The sequence below is a fragment of the Conger conger genome, chromosome 9 (genome assembly GCF_963514075.1).
Source record: "Conger conger chromosome 9, fConCon1.1, whole genome shotgun sequence".
NCBI lineage: Eukaryota > Metazoa > Chordata > Actinopteri > Anguilliformes > Congridae > Conger > Conger conger.
Genome location: NC_083768.1, coordinates 53,319,674 through 53,342,355, shown reverse-complemented (window position 1 = coordinate 53,342,355; position 22,682 = coordinate 53,319,674). Strand labels below are relative to the sequence as shown.

Here is a 22,682-nt window from a genome sequence, read left to right as displayed (position 1 = left end):
TAATTAGTTGACATTCTTTTACAGACAAATGCTTAGTGACTTAGAATGGAGAATGTTTACAGTGATGTGTGGTGGGCATTCTGGTGCAAAGTGGATACTATTGCATCACCCAGGTGGGTGTTACACATGGTGGTGGTGGTTGAGGTGAGTTTGCCGCTCATTACAGTAAAACGGTTTGAGTCGACAGCTGGAGAGGAAATTCCTTGCACTTAAGTAATTAATTAATGATAATCCTTTATCCCTTTACTTTTCATACTTTTCCAGTATACTGTCGGAGAAGGGATGGGTTCAGTTTATGTACAATAATTCCACTGGTTCTCAGTGGGATTGAAGTCAGATGAAGTCAATGACTGGCTCCATCCTCCTCAATCTCCACCTCCATACTATCATCACAAAAACCAGTACCATTATCCTGCTTTCTTAAACTTTGGCTCAGAATTGCTATGCATTTCTCTGCACATGTTGAGCAATCATTTTTGGTTCCCAGCATAAGCATTTTTTGTAAATGTCAATAAGATGTAAAATGCTGAGACTTAACGGTTTTACTTCTTACTCCTGTACATTACCCAAAATGCATAGTGAATCTGCCTATCAGTATAAAGTTAGCAGTTCTATAAAGGATTGTGTAAATGTATCCATGCAATCATAATCAACAATATTTTTACAGAACAAGGAAAGGAGAATTGGGGAATCGTATGAAAACTAATGGGACGCATTACTTTTCTTTTACTTTAAATCTAATTATATAATATATTGAAGACTTTGCAATAATATCCCTTCAAAAGCTAAAAAGTGTTTGCCTGTTAATTGAATAGGCATCATGTGGGTGGGAGGGCTCTCCATTTTTGTAAATTTTGTGCCTTGTGCCTCTATGCACTTTGCTCGACCTTTTCTCTCACGCCAGGGGCATATCCAGTTCAAATCTATTTTTACTTGCATCATACTTTTTCAGAGACACTGTCACAAAAACAGGAAACTGATATAGACCCTGCCAACTCCCAAAACATTTGTTTGTTGGCTGACTCACTCAACAGAGAGTGGGTTTTTCCATTTATTAAGAAAAACACTAAGAATGGCAAGATACATCTCACCAATGGGTACAAATGATCAGGAGGAACCTTCCATATTGGCCCATATTCTACATATACTTGCTGGCCAGCCCAATGTCAGACATAAGTACAACATGATTAATGACCCACAGGGTCATGTGTGGACGTGACAATGGTTCCCGCATGCACAAAGCTGAACCCGTCGGATTAGAGGACACAGAGATTCAGGCAGGAGACCGCGCTGCAAAGCCATAATTGTTTGTACAGGCTCTCGACTGTACTGGGGTGGCAGTTCTGCTATTGTCTACTTAAGTGTGAGGTGGAGAAACCCCTCCTTCCTCCTGTCAGTCCTCTTTGCCAAAGAGCCCTCGTCCGGAAGCACTGTCTTTTCCAGACCAGTGGCCCACATCGCTAACAGTTCGGAAGCTCCAAAGGTTGAACTACTCTCCAGGAGACAGTAAACATTTAGAGAAATGAACACACAGGAAGACATTAAAAGGTTTCATTTATCAAAATTAGTAATAGTAGGAGCAGTAACACCAGTTATACTAGAAGCAGAGGCAGTAGTAGTACTAACAGCAGTAGTAGTACATTAGCAGCAGTAAAAGTAGTAACAAGTAGTAGTGTTGTAGGTCATGTACATGACAAGTACTAATGCATAGCACTGTGACAAATACATTGCAACACTGCAAGCAGAGATAAGTGGGGCTTGGCAGAAAATATATTTAAATGTATAAAAGAAATCTGTTAATTTTGACATATGCATACAGCATCCTAATAAACTAACAAACAAAAAAAATGCAGTTAATATGGAAGGAAGTAGAAGGGCTCTTTTAAAACAAGCAGGGAAGAGGGAAGTGGAAAGGCCAAGAGTCCATACAAATGCCCCAGACAACAACAGAATAGAGTTACTGTACTTTATCAGTACACAAACTTATATGGATATACAGTGACTGGGAACACTTTGAACCCTGGTTACATAAACAAGCGTACAGTATAAACACATATAACCTACATTTCAGTCGCTTGCAATAGCAATGCTCATTAGTAAAAGAAACTTGTAGTTTGAACAGCTAAATAAGAACATTAATTTGTAAAAGCAGCTACCAGTATAAAAACAGTCAGTGTCAGTCAGCTGTTTTGTCACTGATATGGGTTGACAGATAGTCTTACACAATGTCACTTGCTCGCTTGAACATACACCATTTCCCAGGGCCGTATACCATTCTGGTCACCACAGACACAAAAACAACATAACCAGCTTATTGCAACCGTTTACCCTTTATTGCAGGTTTTATGGGAAGGTACATAGCTGCCAATACAGAAGCAGACTTTTAGACAAGTCAGGAAGAAATGGAGAATCCAAACACACATAGACAAAATAAAGCAGGGAGGCCAGTGTGCGAGATAAATACAAAAAAAAAAATTTATCTTGAATAGCTTCGACAGTCTATACTCATACAACCGAGTTTCCATTAAATATACAGGCAGGGTCAGTGTTGACAAGATAAAGCAAGATAAAGGAAAGACTTTTCTTTTCATATCACTCCCTGACCCTGGCATTTCCTGAATGCAGTTCAAAGGGCAAAATAATTTAGGAGCACACCAATGCATCCCAATTAGCCCACAGCAAATTATCCTAAAATGGGAGCACTGTAGACCCCTGGTTCACTAGAGATGGGACTTTGTTATTGCCGGCGTTTACTTGTATTTAAATCACAAGTGAAAGGGATTCATTGATCCGCTACAACTGTAGAGACAGTTTGTTCACATAAAAAGACTACCTTCATAATGTCCTTATCAATATTGATATGGTGAATGCATGCCATAGTCCTGAGATCAAAGGGATTTGAAAACAATAAACACTATCCACCGCGGACATGTACAATTAAAAAATGTGTTGGCACTTCACAGTGTTATGGAGGTCTTTTAGTCTCAAACCATTGGTGAAAATACTCCTAATTAAAAACAAAACTGTGGAATTACAGGTTAGTATGTGTACACCTTGTTTTTATACAATTATTATTGCTAACTACAATAAAACAAGTAATATTAAATGGCAGTACTTGGATTAGCAGTGTGTGTAATGGCAGGATAGGAGACATCACAACCATGGTTGATACTGTTCATTCAACACCATTTCATTGGGTTTCTCTGGTATATTTACTGCAACCAGCATTGTATGAATCATACTTCATTCTTACATTTGGCCACACAACTGACGGAAAAGACAAAATTTTTTAAACTAATACAGTACTGTAAGAGCAAATGCTAAGTGGTCTTAATGGCAGTGGCTTTTTGTCACAGTATAATTAATAATTAATATAACTTTTTCATTAAATTGTGGAGGTGTGTTAAACTGACCTACCCACACCTCTAAATACCACAAGCCAGTTAAACAGTTCAGTTTGCCTGTAAGGTATATGGGTGTGTACCTGCTGAATAACTGCAGTGGTAATTGTTTTGAGTGGTATATGGTTTGAGCAAAACAAAATGCAAGCATTACTTGAAGTGCTAAGTGTTTATTAGCAGGCTGAATTTGGCAGTCTGAATCTCTTTTTTGGATAGACAACAAAACAATACTTCCTAAAATACTTTGAAATCACTAAGCAGGTTCAGCGTTGGACATTTAGCACAGGAGTGTCAATAGGAGATTCAAAACGGGACATACTGTACTGCACTGTAGTTACGTAAAGAAATTAAGCTGGCAAGATAAAATTAGCACCTCCATCTCCATGGACATTTCATAAAATCTCTCAATAGTTGAATGTTCGAATGTAAGTAATGAATGCAATATATCTGAGGTTGCAGAAAGTTAAAGACCCAGTTCTCGGTTTTATTTTCAATCCTCAATGAAACAAAAAATATTGCACAACACTACATTTCCTTACCATTGCATCAAATAGTGAATTTCACCATAAGGTGATCCACCATTCTAAATTGTTTTCTAAAAATGTTTTGTTTAAATTGGGTATCAAGACTCTTCAAGGCACAAAAAATAAATAAAAACTTGGTGGTTAAAGGTGGGATGTGGTTATTTATTGCACATTTTGAACAATATTTTTCAATAGCTTATATGTGGATATTTCTTATTAAAATGTATACATATTTTGTTGATAATTAGTAATTAGTAAATTACTAAGTAAAACCCTCTAACTAAAATAAAACTTGAGAAAAGGCCACATATTACAGCTTATAAGGCTTTAGAACCAGAGAAGCCCATTAAAAATGGCAATATGAAGTTCAGCAGGATCCAGTACTATTATCTGTGTCATATTGTGTCTAATACCAGGCCTCTATCCTCATGGAATACTTTTTTATTATGATGTGAAAAAATAAAACTGAAAAGCTCAGTTTGTAAATCTGAAATGTTACTGTGCCCTAAGACCAAATTACTTGTATAAGGATATGTATGTACACATGTATAAAGAAGTACGTGTAGCTAAAATATAAAAATTAAAATGTACATTAGCAGTTCAGTCTGGAATTGCAAATGCCCTCTTACAAACCAACATTCATGAAGTCAGTTATGAGAGATGCCTCCCAAGGTTCCGTTCAGTCCTGTTAGCTGAATGTGTTGCTACTCAATACAGAAATGGTGTGAAGCTTCCGTTTGTGAAACCGCTTTTTCCAACATGGGTGCTGAGAATAGCAGAGAAATGTTTACTTATGTTTTTTCCCCCAGTTAGGAGTGCGATCTACTGGCCTTAATACACGGGAACTCAGGTCCCTCCCTCCATGCTCAATGTCTCCCTCAGTCTTAAACACTGTACTCGTACTTCCCCAGTTTCTTGGGGTCGCTGCTGGGGATGCACCAGTCGTCAGCCTCGGTGCTTGTCTGGTAATGCCTTAAGGCTGACTTGTTGAACACGGGCAGCCGCTCCACGGACTCGGAGGACAAGGCCTGGGACAAGGAGAAGACTGCTGATTTCACTGAGATCTGAATCATTTTCACGATTTGACGATTTGATTTTCACAAATTTGTCAAGCTAACTATAGCTAATTTGCTTGTTGCTACTGTTAACAAACTGGTATTGTTTTATAACTTGGTATGTAGTCCTCGCTTCGATTGTAACCAATGGTATACAAAGTTTCAGTGATCGCTTGTCTGGAGTGTAATTTGTGCAGCTACACGAACAATCAGAAGCCCCTACGCCATCTGTGGCAGTTAGAACCAATTTTCAAGCAATGAGCTTGAATTGTTGTGTAGCGGAACAATGAGTTACAGCCAGACAATTGTACACTTTTAAGGACTTTAAGGACTAGAAACACAGGCAGAAGGTGAGGGTGAGGGTGATGTCAGTGAGCCTTCTTCAAAGATAGGAAGGGATTTACAATGGTCTTGTAACAATGTTTTAACACAAAAATCTTACCTATTGTAGCTTTAACATGTTTGAAAAAGTGTTATGTTAATGAACTTGCTCCAGCCCTCCTTATTTTGTAATCACCTCTTTTATAACCTGGGCTCCAGTGTGCTTGCTGTCACTGTTCGACAACCGGCTTTGTGTTTACTCAAGACACTCCTCATTCACAGCTGAACTCAAGTGTGTCCAAAAGTGTAGGCTCAGGATACAAACAAAGCGCTTACCTTCAGGTAAATGACTGCTGCCGTTCCATAGCCCTCCATGGAATACAGCTGCAGATCCCCCTGGAAATACTTGGCATACAGGCGGGAAATGGGAAGGCCGTAACCAAAGCCAGCCTGGAGAACAAACGAACACATTCATCAAAGGATTCATTCTGATTTTTAAAAAATATTTTTTGTGTGTGTGTGTGTGTGTGTGTACATACAGTATATTATACCGGCTACATGTGGTTTACAAGTATGCCAAAGAACATTTCTGTTCAGTTAAAACAGAAGGGTTTGTTTGGCAGTTTTGAAAGAGAGTGGTGCAGACATTTTAAAGTGTATTTACACAGTATTTTGGAGATGTTTTTTCGGAGCTGCGCTGGCAGCATCTAACGAAAACGTGTTGTTGCCTTATCTGGGGTTCAAAGACCGGAAACGGGAGCAACGTACAGAAGTTCTCCCAGTACTCACCAGGGGTGCATTGCGAGCATTGCCAATCACAGGGCTGGGAGCGGTTGAATACATGTAACTGAAAAGCCGCTCGATTTTCCTCAAAGGTACCCCACCACCTCTGTCCGACATCTGCAATACATCACGATAAGGGACATTATCCCTGCTGAAAAAAACAAGCTATATTTTGAAACAGCTGGTAGCTGATCATTTCAAGCTGGTCATTGGTGGATTTTACAGCAGGGATATCTCTGCAACATCCATTTTCTATATCCTATGGTGTTTAGAAAATGAAATTAATTATTTCATATAAGAATTATGATTCTTCAAAATATCACATTTTTGATTGAATTGCTTTAAAGTGCTTGATTTATTTTCTGGCAATGATCTCAAAAAGTTTCATGTCTCATTTCATTTGAAATGAGGCCTGATCTGACCCTGGATCAGAATCCAAATTCTAATCAAAATGTTGAGGTTTGGACCTGGGGGCAGAGTTCTTTTTCAGCCAGGGATATATTAAATTATATTACTTTATTGACGGTTGGCAATACAGTCAAAAATAGAGTAAAGTGCCCGACGTTTAGGGGAATGGGACCTTGAATGGACTTGGAATGCCCTTGAATTAGTGTTATAGTTATGTGGGGGATTACTGCCATTTTCTCTTTAACGTTCTAGAGAAAAATGAGTTTACCTTTATTGTCAGGTCTTCACTTCCCAGTGAAACCTGTACTTTTATTTCTGGAAGAGTCAGACTAGACTCATGTGCCTCCACTGTTGCCCTCATTGCATTCTGTAAATACCAAACAATACCGTTCACAAAAACTGTGCTTGCTGCAAAAATACAGGCTACTTTTAACAGGCAAACTGAAATGCACATACTTCACAGATTTTAATATAGATATATACATATATTTTATCCCAAGAAAAGCAAAGAATATATCCACATTCTACACTCTACAAAGCAGACATGTAATTATTGACAATAGAATGAATGAAAATAATAAATGTACAAAGTGAAGTTATATTGTGCCTGTGAACAATAGAGTGATAAGAATGCAGTACTGTACCTTAAAGAGTTCAAATAACATATGATATAGATGGGAAGGGACATAAACAATATGCAGAGGCAGCTCGGGGTCTTTGGCTGGAAAACAGTAGAAGAACAGCAGTAATCATATTGTTATTATGCCCTTGTATTTGGGTGCATTTCACAACTCGTCACCACATACCGCCAGACAACAAGAGAGACATTTCCCTTAAGTGAGCGGGCCAAATGCCCATCACCTGTGTAAACAAACATTTCTGAACGATAATTAACTTGCTCCCAAGAAACAGTACATTAACAAATGGCATATCAACAACAAATGTTCTCTGTTTAAAAAGTGGAGCCCTTTGTGTGGCAAGAGCAAACTGTTACAAGGGCCTGTGACATCAGCATTTACTATGGCAATGAGAGTATTGTTCATGCCACGTTATTGCATTATATTCTCCATTTGTTTCCGTTTGCTTACAAAGAAACATAAAACAAAATGGTACTTTCTAAAACCTTGCCACAAGTTCAGTTAGGGCATTCAAAATTTGTTAGAAAGACAAAAAGAATTTCAACATTCACGTTTGAATATGCGTTTTTTCCATCCGTCACAGAAAAGAAAAGTAGTAATATACAAACGAGTCAATTTTGCTAAAATCATTGAGTCTTTGCAGGAATCTTTATGAAAAATACTTTTGTGGGAATTACAGCCTGACTGGGAGTCTTAAGCTTCATTTACTGACAGCTTCCGCTGAAACTGAGCAGACATGCTTAAGCTAAACCAACATAATTACAGGGTAAAAAAAAAAAAAAAAGCTTAAAAAAATGTGACAAGATTTGTGTATGAAGGTGGTACAGAGATTTCGTTAAACCAGACTGACTTGCAAATAGCCATCGTGTACAGGATTACAATAAACACAGACAGCAGAATGGCTGGCTTCAAACGCGGAAAAATAAACTACGACCACACGTGCAAGTCTTTCCGGAAAGCTCCGCCCCTGTTTTGTAGGCGAATACTCCTGGACTGTTACTGCAGGCGTAATCGTTCTTGACAGTCCAGAAACCCAGCTGGTACAAAACCTGCAGTGACAAACATAGCTTCTTAAATTTCTGCAGTGCCTTCGCAGGCCTTTGGAAATATGAGACTGCGAAAAAATATTTTGCAGAGGTCTGTTCTGTCTCTACGCTACCCTGAATAATGTTGCGTGTCTTGCACTCACAGTTGACTTGTTTGATTTCCACTTCAGGAGATGTCAGGTAGTACTGGTCACATAGCATCTTGGCACTTTCGAAGGCATCTGCACAAACAGGAGTGTGTTGTGCATTACTCCATGGCATGCAGCTAAGAAGAAACATGTTTTTATATTATGCATTTTTGACTTATTAATAGTTAAGCAACTTGAAAAAAAAAAAAAGAACGGTAGTTGTACATGTAAAGTACCTGACAAATAGCTTTTCAATCTGACTGCAATCTCATGTATCAAGCTATTTAATAAGACAGAAATAATTTCAAGTGCTGAGCTAATTAATACAAAATAAATGAGAAGTTTTATGGTACTCAGTAGAGTGCATACCTCCACAAATGCTGCAATTGTGAAGATGTTCCAATTCCACATAGAATATTCATCAAAATGTTATCCTTTCTTCTATGCCCTTCACAACAGGCAATGCATGCATTTTCCTGACTCTATCTCAAATCAGGCATTAGGTATGCCTATTTAAATTCTAGCCACTCTTAAGAATTTTTGACGGTTATTGCAACACCATTTGTTCAGTGGCCGGAAATGAGTTCTCCAGCACACCCCTGCTGACACAAGGTTTCACGGTGTTACACAACTTCATTAAGACATTACATGCCTTTTGGTGAGAAGCAAGCCCATCGCCACACCTCCCACTGACCAAAAACTGGTGTTTTTTCCATCTTTGCTTGCCCCTGATTGAGATTTCCACAAAGTTTTGTGGAGATACATGAATCTGTTCGGACGTTATTATACTCCGTTTTGTGAAAAGCCAAACCCACTGCCTCCCACAAAGACAGGCAGACAGACAGATTGGTGCTAAAAATAACTCAGAGGTAGAGTAATAAATAAACAGTAACAGCTCGTACGAGAGATAACCTTAATTAATTTGTTTGTTTATAGCAATTAACTAATAACAAAAATACCTTGTTTAGCTGTTAATAATTCATGTATTATTATTTTGCTACCTAAAATCCTTCATCCTGCTCAAGGTATCGATATTTTTGTGTATATCCCAAAGTTGCAACCTATTTTAGAAGGATATCAGGGCCACACCACAGTTAATGATGCAAAGCCAGTAACTTCCTTTCATTGCGCAAGAATGTTCCATATAAAAACCAGAAAAAGAAAAGAGCTAGTCATATTGAGTTCCATACTTCAGACAACAAAACAGGCACAATTACTCTTTGCACAGTTAAAAGTGTCATCTCATGAAGCCATGTGCTGATAAGTACAAAGCTGCACTTGCATGACCTTTGCGCTGTTTTCGATCAAAACTGTGTGGAAGGTTGGTAAATCAACAAACAAGCTAAAAAGGCCATAATTAATTTTCTGCATACAGATGTTTTAATTAGATTAAATGTATTTCATATACACAGATATTGTATTAGAGCAATCATAGATATTACAGTGGTTACACAACTGATACAATATTGAAATGTCTCACATTATAGCCAAGCACAATTATCTGTAATCACACTTATGATGTTAGCATGACAACCGGCGGCGATTTTGTTTGGACATTGTAGTTGCTTCCTTCAGTTACAATCATTTAAAGTGAGTGTAAAGTGTCCGGAAAATTTTGAAATAGCTCAGAGTCTGGTAAAAAATGGAACTCCACCCATTCAATCCTCACACAGGAATAGATGGAAATGTTTAGGCTGATATAAGTTCATTTTTAAATGTTTGATTCCGTTTGATTTTGCTGATGGGTAATACATACAATAATTACAATAACACCATTCAATGCAGTTTGCAGCCATTCAGATTAACCTTTATAGTCACTTTAATCATTTGCATCCTTTTTAGTTTACCTCCCCCAATTGGAATGCTACATTTTATTTTCAGGCCAATCAAATCACTGCAATGCCCGCTATCAATTTAAGATCAAATGGATCCTCTACAGTGCATGCACAGTCTAATTAAGCCATCCTCTGGTCTCCTGGACAGTACGGATGCAAAAATGTCCGAAACGTCAAATAAATACATCCAATAAAACAATGTTGATACAGTTTATACAGTGCAGTTTCCATGAAGATAATTACCTTTTACAACCCCCACCACGTCACAGTTAGGATCAATACTTCCAATGTGTTTAGGATGGGCAGGGTTGGTACTTCCATCAAATATAAGAGCTGTGTAGAAGAATGAATACAACTTACAACCCAACATACATACAGTAAATTACAGAAGTTTTGCTAAGATTTCCTTTTTTTATTTTCTGTTTGACTATGACCAAAACATGAATCCATTAGCATGCTAATGAGATTGATTTTGACATGAAAAGCATACTATGCAGGATTTTTACCTTGAAAATATTATAACATAACCAAGCTCAGTCATATCTATGATGCACTGGCAATCTGTCTTTTGCACACATTTGCTGAATCTGTGCTCCTCTTCTTTCTGAGCAGACATGCTTTTCTGGGTGTGGCTACAGAGCCTGTGGGTGGGATCAGGTTTCAGTGGAGCTGCATTTGCAGCTAGCTAGCTACTGCAATGGTGGTAGAAGGTGAAGAAGCACAAGTACAGCTAAGTGAAACGATAAAGCGACAGGGCTCACACAGAAACCAGAGCCAACATTGGAATTGCTTTTCCTCGATGGTGACAACTATGGACAAAATAGATCAAAATAAAAACAGTATGAAAAAGGATATAAAATATAAAAACGGAGGACAGTGTGCAGAGTTTAGGATACCCAATCACATCAAGGCTGAAAATCCTGGATAGTATGCCTTTAAATAAGTAAAGCTAAGGCACCACTCATTTTAGTCACCATATTCATTTTAATTCAAGCTGACATACACACTGTTGAGAAAGCCAGTAATGTCATATTCTAAGATCTGACTTGACTCTTACGGATTACGGAATTCAATGATCCAACAGTCCTATTTAGTACCCAAGACAACAATTAGCCATCCTTCAAGCCGCATGGATACAGAAGAGGAATTGGCTCCCTTACTGTGTTGGTTCATGAGCATCCGTGTTGAGATGCGGCTCATGTAGAAGCGATCGAGGAAATACTGGACATTCTGATTGGTCACTGGGTCCACTCCAAATGCCTCCTTGTACTCAACAACCCCCTGGGCCATTGTGGGAATCACATTGTTGTGTCGATTCCGAACGTTGATGAGTGTTTCTGTAAATCTGAAGGAGGAAAATACCAATTAAAATCACATCACAGCAGTTCACAAAGGAAAGACATATTTCCTTTTATTAATACTGTACAATTCCCTTGCAAAAGTGTGTAGTGTGCAGTGATGATTATACACATAAAACAATGAAGATAAAGTACTATTCAAGTATTTATTCCATGTAATATTGGCTCATGTAGATGAAAATAACAATAATATATTGTAAAAACTAAAATAATAGTCTCTTTGGGAGAAAAAAGTCAATATCTAGAGTGGCCACCCTTTGCTTTGATTACAGCATTTAATCGTCCACATATTTTTTTATTTCTTCACTCGTTAAACCATTCCATATGGTTTGAAGTTCATTCCAAAGAGATACTTTCGATGTTACAACAGATTTATTTATCTTGGTATCCTGCAAATCCCAGATTTAATCGGATTAAGGTCTTGAGTCACAAGTCATAACTTTTATGTCACCAGATGATTATATTTTCATCAAGTGACCAACCGGCATCATGTAAGGCTACAATGCGGCTACGAACAATGTCAGAGAGCTCCTTCTATTGTGCCATCGTGTTTAACACTGTGACACTGCTCAAAGTTTGTGTTACCTTAAATACTGGAACAACTGACCATCAGAAGTAATTTTGCAGAATAATGTTGCTTCAAACCAGTTTAAACAAATTGTTTAGCATCAACAATCATGGAATGAGCCTTCAAACATGCATTCATGCTATACAAAAGTCAAATTTTTTTTAGTTTCAATTCAAAAATTTACATTTTTTTTTTTGGTTCTCATTGCCTACAATAGTATTGTTAAATACATTTTATAAAGAAGTAACATATTAGGACCCCTTTTAGACAAACGTTGTGGTGTATAATCATCACTGCACACTACTGTATTTAGAGTACTGTTTCCAGTTCGGAGTAGCACATTATAAATCTCTAGACGCCCCAGTCAGATGACAAAATAGGGACACTAACTTGTTTACAGGTATCAAATAGCTATGAAGACTTTGGGGCAATTTCAATAAAATAAAAACTTGCTTAATTGGTAGGTACAGTTGGGATCCTCAGTGTTACTTCTTGGTACGGGTATCAAACTTATTCAGTAAAACGTACCTCTTAACTGAATAACATTACTGTACACACTTTCAGTAAGGTGAAGGGATGGAAACTTACAGAAAGCAGTTCTATTCATTAGCCAATTAATAATATTCACCATTAAATAATTTGATTTCCTGATCATTTGAAGATGATAATTTATTATAAAAGGTTCTCCAGGCTCAGAGGATGCCATCATCACCCACTCAACCTCAAGCAGCAAATGGATGCTCTGTCAGTGTCCACTCCAAGTAATACCCGATCATGACCTTTGCATCGGATTTCAACCTTTGATCACCTTTTGTTTGCCTTGTCTACGGTTTTGCTTCCAAAGTTTTAACATTACATGTATTCAATAATTCAAAGTCATTCAGAGAATCAGCGCCTTTATCTCATATGGTTTCGCAAAAGGAGACAACCTAACTAACTGTTTCACATATAATAGAGAGTTGGTGAATGAGCTTGTCAGAAGGAGAGACCCATGGGTTGTTCAAAAACAGGCTTTACACACTGGTAGATATTCTCTAGGCTGTACAGCCTCTTCTCCTCTTCAGATGTACGTGTTTGATGTGCATAACATATTCCTTTGATTGTGTTATACATCTGAGGCTTTTGATAATTAATTCTATAACACAGCCAATATGATATCACAGAAGAGTTTACATGAAATAGCAATCACATTGAAATCTACAATTACATGGGTGGTTTAGACATTAGAATCCAATCCTGGAGTGCCGCAGTGTCTGCTGATTTTCATTGCATTTCAGCATCTAGTGACTTGATTGGTTAAAAAATTCACATAATGTGTTCACAAGGCCCTAATAGGCTGCTGGTTGAAATAAAACCACAACAACCTGCAGATACTATTACCCTCGGTTTGGCACCCTCGGCCCCTAGACAAAAGCCAATTGTAACATCACAAGACGGACTGAGGCTTCTGGAATGCTACTGTAGCTTTTGCTGTGAATATGCTTCAGAAATTATCCTGTTACCTCACTGGTTTCTGGAGAATATGTTAAATATTTACAGTATTTCCTCAAATGCCTATTCTTAGGCCTGCTGTATCAACCCATGTCCTGCCAACCACTGTCTAACTTCACTCAGTAATCCACTAGCTGTTCACCAGACGAGAGGCTCCAGCCTTATGAGTCAGCTGAATCCCCCTCCCAGCTTGACATGGGCATGCAAAGATACAATACCATGTGGCCTGTCACTACGCTGAAACCAAGTGTATTAACAGGATTAGATAACCTAAGCAACCCCCATATTCAGCATTTTAATCAAGATTTTATCACCAGCTAGAGCTCTTCTTAAATTCTGAAAAACTTACTTTGTCAGGATCTTTTTATCTTCCGGATCTTTCTCCAGGAAATCCACTAATTCCATAAGAGACTGTGCATACCTGTTCCAAAAGCAGACCTTGCAGTTTACTAAACACACCAGGTAAGACCAAAATAGTTGTATTTCTAAAATAGACAGAGATGAATATGCAATTGAATCAATGAGGTAGGACATCACGCATCTGAGATATAACTGAAATATAATTAATATATAATGAGTAAATGAAACGTGTTTCACTGCATGCTTAAATGAATTAGAAACCATCTATACTTGTCTACAGAGGCCTTTCCTCTGCTGAAACAAAAACAAGGAACCAAAATAGTGATTCTGGAATTCTCCGTGCTTGCTCTTTCAGTACCTTATAATAGACACAAACATCTCACTACTTTAGCCGCATAATGAACCTTGTTAGCAGGAAGGACAAACCATGAGCAATGTATTAGCTACTTCTTTAAAAATATGGGTGAGAACCGACTATGTCATAGACTATGGCCAGGAATGTGCAAAAGCAGGACACAATTGACTCTAAGCACTAAAATCCATCGCAGTTGCTTGGGTTACAGCTGCAATAACTCATCCCAATGCAGCACCAGGCCCACACAAGCTACCAGTTATCAACAGTAAAAGATACAGTATGCCTCTCCTCCAATGGATGCTGGCTGCGTTTCCAATTTCAAATGTGGAAGGTGGCACAGTGGGTAGCACCATTGCTTCATAGCAAGAAGGTTGCGGGTTTGAGCCCTGCCCAGGCCTTTCTGTGTGGAGTTTGCATGTTCTCCTCGTGTCAGTGTGGGTTTCCTCTGGGTACTCCGGTTTCCTCCCAAAACATGAGACATGCCAAAGAAGGCGTATTTGTAGATGGTGTAGCCATAAACCGTATCACTAACCGTACATATATTTTGGAGAAAATTATATATATGGTTGGATAATATAGTTTGGAAATGTTTTATTCTATTAAAACGTTTCCACCAGTCATGATAAATGCGATATTTTATTCAAGCAGTGTTTTATTCATAAATAACACTACTTTCTCTCATAACGCAGTGCATAATCGATCGTAGAGCGAGTCGATGGGCCTAGTAACGTCGCACGTAAAAGCTATCCATTAAGCAACCGCCTAAGTGATAGTTCGGAGAAGACACTTAGAAAAGTAAACAAATTTAGTAAGGTATATCTTTTGAGTCTTCGTAAAACGCTAAGAGACACCGTTATCGGGAAATGCGGCCCTAGTATCATTTTATATGTATTATTTGCTTGGATAATAACCAATAGTATACAGAGTTTCAGTGATCGCTTGTCTGGAGTGCAATTTGGGCAGCTACATGTTCCTTTTATTTCTTTATGTGTTCAATCATGCGTGTTTAGCTAAACCTTGATTTGTCTCAAACTGTAAGTTACGGTAGCATCATTTGTGGTAGACTATCATATCGTAGTTATATAGTCAGCTAGTTACATTGCCAAATAAGTTGCTTGCTCATAATATAGTTGGTTAGCTAAAGTGAAAACTTCAAAAAGACAAAAAATATTAATAGTGTTGTGTAGCACACCAAAGTTAACATTTAATAAAGTCACCTGTTAGGTGACATTTCTTTTACTAGAACGCTACGAAAAGACAGCAGGCTCCGTCGCCGTCAGCTTTCCAAAACAGTGCATTGGAACACAGAACTGTATAATAATGCTTTATATTACATGTTATATTCAGAGACTGTGGTAAGGATTAGGGGTGTGAACGGTAACCGGTTAACCTAAACTGATTTGTAACCGGTTACAAAAAATTGATAACCGATAAACGTAAACTTAGTTTTAAATAAATGCCTGTTCATCACAAGGCATATTATTGCAGTTCTAAACCATTCTAAACTGGCAATCAACAAGCTTCAGTAGTTTGAGTGAGCAAGCAATCTGGCCATTTCAGGGGATTTAAAATACACCACATGAAATGAATTCTACAGTTTTCGAGTTATCAAATAATTTCTGTAGCTGTTGGTTGACTTATGGCTTATTGTAATGCTATGTCGTTTCTTTACAGAAGATCCGTGTTTATTTGTAGATATGTGAATTCAAACTACCCGCAAACTGAACATAGCTTTTCACTATGCTGTATCTACAAACAAAAAAGCAATACATTATTGGACAAATAACTAAATATTACAATACGCTATTCACAAGCAATCGGCGGCCATTTCAGAGGCTTAAGAATGCAAACTGTCAAATATTTTTGTGTGTTTTAAATCTGTAGATGTTAGTTCACTTATGGCTTATTCTATGGCATTTCTTCATCCGTGTTTATTCGTTGACACGCAAATTCAAATGAACGCCAAACTGAACTTTGCTTTCCACTATGCGGAAATATTAAATATATATTAAAAATAAACAAAGCAATACATTATCATTAGGCTATTAATCCATTAGATATTGAAAGCAAAAATTCCCCGCTTTCAACAAAAAATGGACACCTTAATCTCACCAACATGATTGTCCCACGCTATATAAAATGCATTGGAATATAAAATGCAAGTTTACTGTTACATAAAAATATATCAAATTGTACAGAGACCTGAATTGGCAGGAAAGCAAAATCACTAGACCGGTCGCCTATGGTAAAATGGGCCCGGTGTTATATTCTATCAGCCAAATAATGCGTGAACACAGAATTTTGAGTGCACAACCCAGTCTGTAACAAAGTTGTTCACAGCAGCATATTTACAGATTACATGCCAATCAAGTCTATGAAGCAGAAACCATAGGGACGAGGGATGAAAACATGAAGAATTATAATTTTAACCGATGCATTTAAACTGAAATTACATTTATCAGTAACTCAATAAAAAAAAAAAAAACCATACGACCCCTAGCGGTCATAAGCAATATCAGTTAACCGGTTAACGGTTTAAAAAATGGGATGGTAACCGGTTACAAAAACTAATGATTTGTTACATCCCTAGTAAGAATAAGTGTTGTGGTTTCAGGGTGCTTGTTGTTGCAATTCGTCTCTTGACCATTAGGAGTCCGAAATTACCTATTGTACCTTTAAGTTGGCAATACATAAATTACTATTAATGCTCTAACTAGCCAGTAAAGTGATTTCACAAGATTCCCAATGCATGAAGCCAAAAGAGGTCTTAGTGCCAATGTATTAACAGAGAGCAAACATGATGATCTGACAAGTCAATCTACAAAAGTGTCTTGTAACCACAGGCTATTTAACATTAGCAAACTCTTTGCTGTGGTTTTCTGTGAGGCTACAGTTGCTATCAATAGGATTGTTAATGTTTACCTGAGAGCTACAGGTCTGTTCCAAGGCCTTCAAAATCAAAAGTTGCATTAATGTTGCAAGGTCAGCAAGCTAATTACACCAACAATAAGTCTTATTTCTGACACCTAGGAAACTGAACCAGTTTGTCTGCTAACCCTCTATGCCTCCATGCACTACGCAGTGGCAGTATAGTGAAAGGCCGCATGCAAAGAAACGGTTATGTTATTAGCATGTTCACTGAAATTTCTAGCACATTACATTACATTATTACATTACATTATTGGCATTTGGCAGACGCTCTTATCCAGAGTGACATACAACAAAGTGCATACCCATAACCAGGGATAAGTGCGCGGAAAGTACAATTTCAATTGCTACCCATACAACAAAGATAAGGACCAGGGCCTATTATTATTATTATTATTATTATTATATATTTTTTTTACAACAAATAAACAAACAACAAAGCAAAAGTGACCAAACTTAACTATCCAAATACTGCTTACCTAGCCAACTAAAAAATACCGAAACATAATGTAAATCACAAAGACAACAATTAAGGTTCACAGGGAGGGATGGGGAGAGGTGCTGCTTGAAGAGGTGCGTCTTCAGTTTGCGCTTGAAGGTGGGGAGAGATTCTACAGTTCTGACCTCAAGTTTGTTCCACCACAGTGGAGCCAGAACAGACAGTAGTCTGTGAGTGTGAGGTGGGGGTTCGGAGAGGGGGAGGTGCCAAGCGGCCTGTGGAGGCTGAACGAAGAGGTCTGGCAGGGGTGTAGGGTGATTTTTTGTAGGTAAGCTGGGGAAGACCCCTTAACTGCTTGGAAGGCTAGCACCAATGTTTTGAATTTGATGCGAGCCATGACAGGCAGCCAGTGGAGGGAAGTAAGCAGGGGGGTGACGTGTGAGTATTTGGGAAGGTTGAAGACCAGACGAGCTGCTGCATTCTGGATAAGTTGATGGCGGACGCTGGGAGGCCAGCCAAGAGGGAATTGCAGTAGTCCAGGCGGGACAGAACCATCGCTTGGACCAGGAGCTGGGTCGAGTAGGGGGTGAGAAAGGGGCGGATTCTCCGTATGTTGTATAGGAAGAACTTCTACACTTCTTATTCAATAATTAATTAATCAATGCCAAGCAGAGTGAAGATGGCAATCAAGGCGAAAGGTGGACACACCAAGTATTAACAATTTTTGAACTTCAATAAACACCAACACTTTTTTTTATTGCATGTATTATATTATATTATATTGTATTATATTATGTATTACATATACATGTATTATTGAATAAGAAGGGTATCACAATTGTACATGCCCTTGAGTAGTTTTTATTAAGTAATAAAGAAAAAATCAGTTCTTGGTAGTGTCCTCAGGTTTATGGTCCCCACTCTATCCATTGACAGTGAACCTAAAACTGAAATCAACGTGCAACCACTTAACCTCCTTAACCACCCAGCATCCTCAAACGAGGACATTCAATTTTGGCTTCCCTGAGCTCTATACATTATTTCTCTTAACATAAGGGACTTTCAATTCAAATTAAATAAAATATATAATACTTTCACTGCTTTTTGTGATCCAAGACATGTATTATGTATTACTGTATAAAAATTATGTATAAAAAAGCCAGTTCAAATAGGGACATGAACAGCGAAACCAGCTGTGTGAGTAAACATGGCACACACCTTGGGGAATTACTTCCTGCACTGCTGTCCAGAAGGTGTTTGTTTTATTTTTATTTTTAATTTTTTAACCAATTACTCACCAATTAAATGATTATAAGAATTAACTTAACACACTTTTGCACTATTTACAGTATGTGCATTGGGGTGGGTTGAACTTTCCACAGCAATAGACTGTCATGCTTGCTTGATTCAAGGTCCATGTTCTCACCCAGGGTATACCGGTTATACAACTTAAATTAACCTGCTTCAGGCTAGGAGTCAGGATGAAATATGAGCAATAAAAATATATGGTTGCCTACCTTTTAAAAAACACAAAATCAAATTTCTCCTTGCCTGTTCTAATAAAATCTATATTAGCACATCACAAGACATTAATCATAGGAAAGCTGTTGTTGCTTTATAAGCAAGACAAATAAAAAAACAACTTCACTTCAATTAGATGTAAAAACAATTATAGGCTATGTATAATCTTTCCTGAAACCAACCTTAGTACCACCAAGCATACACAAGAATAAATTGTTCCCTTTGCTTGTGTATGGCAGGTCAAAGGTTAGAGATGTATCATGGGAAAAAGAGGGGGAAGGTCGCAAAGCATTTCTACATTTAGCTATTGTGGCCCCAATGACTCTGACCTACACTCCTAAGGTTGAAAACCAATCACCACAAAGCAAACAAAAAAACTGTTATGTTGAACTAACTGAAAGCAACTACCTCCCCTAAATGTGGTTTAAAAAGGTCCAGCAACTCAATAATACTATGATGAATTAGAAAAATTGGGGGTTAATTTCAAATGACCAAAGCAGTACTTTCTGAAAAGCACAAAACAGTAGGTGCTGCAAGTACAAAATTGGCAAAATTAAAAAGGGACCTTAAATTGCAAGCATAGCATGGTATAACTTTACTCTTAACTGAAGCACAGAATTCAGCACACTGTCACAATAAAATGTGACTCGTGAATATGGTTCAGTACACCTAGCTACCAAAATATTTATCTGGAGAATAGCTAAGATAATGGCACCAAAGCAACACAGGAGTGTAGCAGATGCTCATCCAGGACCATGCAAGCCACAGGACTCCTGAAAATAGACAATCCATCCAGAGAGAGGAGCTGGCATAGCCTCTGGGCTGCTGCTGTCCAGTGCCAGTTAGCACATAACAAGTGGTGACGGGGTGACTCTACTGGCTCTGTCAAGGTCAGTCCTGTAAACAAGCTTGTCTATGGATTTTAGTTTATTTGAAAAAGCAAATGCTCTGTGCCACTGATCAGAATTACAGGTTAGATCTCGGAAGAATATGAGTATTGTTAAAGAAAATGCCACAAACAACACAGAATAAACACTTGAAGGACATTTTAAAAAGCCACAAAAATACTGACAACGAGAATGCATCACTTTGGAAATTGCACAGCAAAGTAATAACAAAGCACCCTCCGTCACACCATTAGAGAAATCAGAAACAGAACATACATTTCAGAATGTACAGTATTAACTTGTTCCCCTTCTGAACATACAGCAACAGACTCAGAGTTGGGAGATAGTGAGATTTACCAGCTTTGCAGGAGCTGAAGTGATGGGGTACCAAGGAGTTTGTCAGGAAGGAAGTCTATCTCTTTCATGATATTTGCCAACCTGACAGGCAGCTCCTGACGTAAAAAAACGAAGGAAGTTTTCTCACAGGCATTGGCGGACCCTGCAAGAAGTAAAAAACTATCAAAAAATAAAAATAAATGTAATAAAAAGGAAAGACCTGGCTGGAGATCCTGGTACCGTCACCTTGCACATATATATGTTAATGTCTTGGCTGATACTGTGTACAGAACAATTCTGCGGAACTAGTTATCGAATTGCTGACTTTTCGCTAGACTTTTTTTTGTTGTTGTTGCTTGACCTACATAAAGCAGGAGAAACAAAACACTCATCAAAATGAATTCTAGCCAATTAAGTTAGCGTCGGGTTTTCGAAAATATACATTTAATTTAACCTGCACTGATAACTATATTGTATAACCTTGGGTATGGTATTGTGATTGATATTTATATCGTCTGTCTGCAGCCACGTGCACGAAAATACAGTTCTGGAATTCCGCGGATTTAATTCTGTGAACTTTTTTTTCCAACAAACCGCAGGAAAACATCAAAGAAAAGGTATGTCTAGCCTCAGTAATCTCAAGAGGACATTAGATTAGCTATGTGATACCAGTTAAAACAAAAGGTAGCCAGCAACCAACTAGCTATGTTAAATAGCCTGTAACGTCACTCTTTTTACTCATAGCAGAAACCTTTTTATCGCTTTTATCTTGCATATGTAACGTTAGCATATCTAACTAGTGCTTCTGAGCAGTGACCACCAACCAGTGTAATGACAGCTGTCAGGTGAAATCAATAACTCATTTGCATGTAGCTATGGGTAAATTAATGCTAACATTACAAACTGATTAGCTACCACGGTGAAGCAATCTGTGAGGTAACTTTCACAATAATAGGTAGCTAGCTAGTTATGTGTGAATCTAGCTATAAACCGTTTGCTAACTATATACCGTTAACCATCCCGTGGTGGGTAATTTTGCTAAAATAAATAGACATCTTACCAAAATCAAGGAACTGTTTCATTGACAGCGGCGAAGGAGAGAACTTCGAAAATCTATCGACTTCTTTTGGTATGTTTGTCTTGGCGCTATTCAGCAAAAACTGTGCAAACTTCATGACTTCAAATTTAAATCCAAATTCAACAGCTGATTGTTCTCGATTAACGTTACGCCCTTTTTAAAAAATCCACCTACGATTCCTATCTTCAGCACAAGCGGCTGAAGTGCTATCTTGGCAACAAGATGTTTGTGTGTCGATCGACGCATTTATAAAACGGACATGATGTTTAAATTCAGTAGGACATGCACGTTTGAAGGTCGCTAGCTCTCAGGCTCTTTGCAGCTTTAATTTTTCATGTAGCTAGTGCTGACAAAAAACATTCATGTACGACTTCCTCTGACCAACCTCCACAGGGCTGTTTGTTGCTGAGTAAGCAAGACTGACGTTCCAGCTAACCAATAATACTGCAAGCAGCACTAGTAGCCTATTGGGAGTCGTAATTATTACTGTTCTGCACACTGCACGTATTCTACACTGCCAGTGAACCCGGGTACGGCCAAGGAGTCGCTGCACTTGTACTCGATATCGAGTGGGGGAAGGGGCATGCCGGTCATTTTGCTCTAGCCAGAGATGTTGTATGAAACGAGTCCGACCACCGACTTATTCAATAATGTCTTTGTAGGGGAACATTTTTCTGTTTCAGGGTGAAATGTATAACAAAGCTGCGGAGCAGAGAGCCAAATCAAATGTCTTTGCCCCTAACACTATTAAGGTTGCTATATTACTTTAATTATTATTTTTTTAAGCTGTATCAGGGAATGGGCTATATCCGTGGAAGAATTGAGTCTAAAAGCTAAAAGATACAAGACAAGATGAGCTGGAGAGCTAATACTGACAACTGAGAAAGCCAACAGTGTGGGATGTCCTAAAGAAGAAACTGAGAACTCAGGAATCACCAGCAAATAGGCCATCTGCGATAAAGACGACAGGGGGATAATATCAAATTTTCAGCTTGAGTAGCTGAATTGCTAATGATCACTCCAAATTATACAAAGAATTGCAGGACATTGGGCTTCATTTATCAAACGTGAGCCGAACGAAATAGACTGTAAATACATCTGAAAATGCATTTACACAAATGTGTAAGACATTTGCTTAGACATTTGTTGCTATGGCTGACCTTTCTTATTACATTTACATGTATTGCTTTAATAGAAGATTTGGTGCATGGCGTACTTCGGT

At 38.1% G+C, this 22,682-nt stretch overlaps 1 protein-coding gene across 4 annotated transcripts; it reads right to left on the bottom strand.

The window, feature by feature from the left end:
- Nucleotides 1–2,311: 2,311 nt before the first annotated feature.
- On the bottom strand, nt 2,312–21,829 carry pdk4 (pyruvate dehydrogenase kinase, isozyme 4). Of its 4 annotated transcripts, none has more exons than XM_061254598.1 (11): nt 21,443–21,829; nt 20,404–20,545; nt 13,906–13,977; nt 11,300–11,484; nt 10,383–10,472; nt 8,320–8,397; nt 7,137–7,213; nt 6,761–6,859; nt 6,091–6,201; nt 5,638–5,751; nt 2,312–4,953 (listed from the first exon to the last, which is right to left on the bottom strand). In XM_061254598.1, the coding sequence occupies exons 1-11, from the start codon at nt 21,555–21,557 to the stop codon at nt 4,810–4,812; spliced, it is 1,227 nt and encodes a 408-aa protein (XP_061110582.1). In that variant the 5' UTR covers nt 21,558–21,829; the 3' UTR covers nt 2,312–4,809. The 4 variants fall into 4 exon arrangements, with proteins under 4 accessions (XP_061110582.1, XP_061110583.1, XP_061110584.1 ...); XM_061254599.1 differs by having other exon boundaries at nt 20,404–20,498; XM_061254600.1 differs by lacking the exon at nt 21,443–21,829 and adding an exon at nt 20,603–20,621 and having other exon boundaries at nt 20,404–20,498.
- Nucleotides 21,830–22,682: the final 853 nt, after the last annotated feature.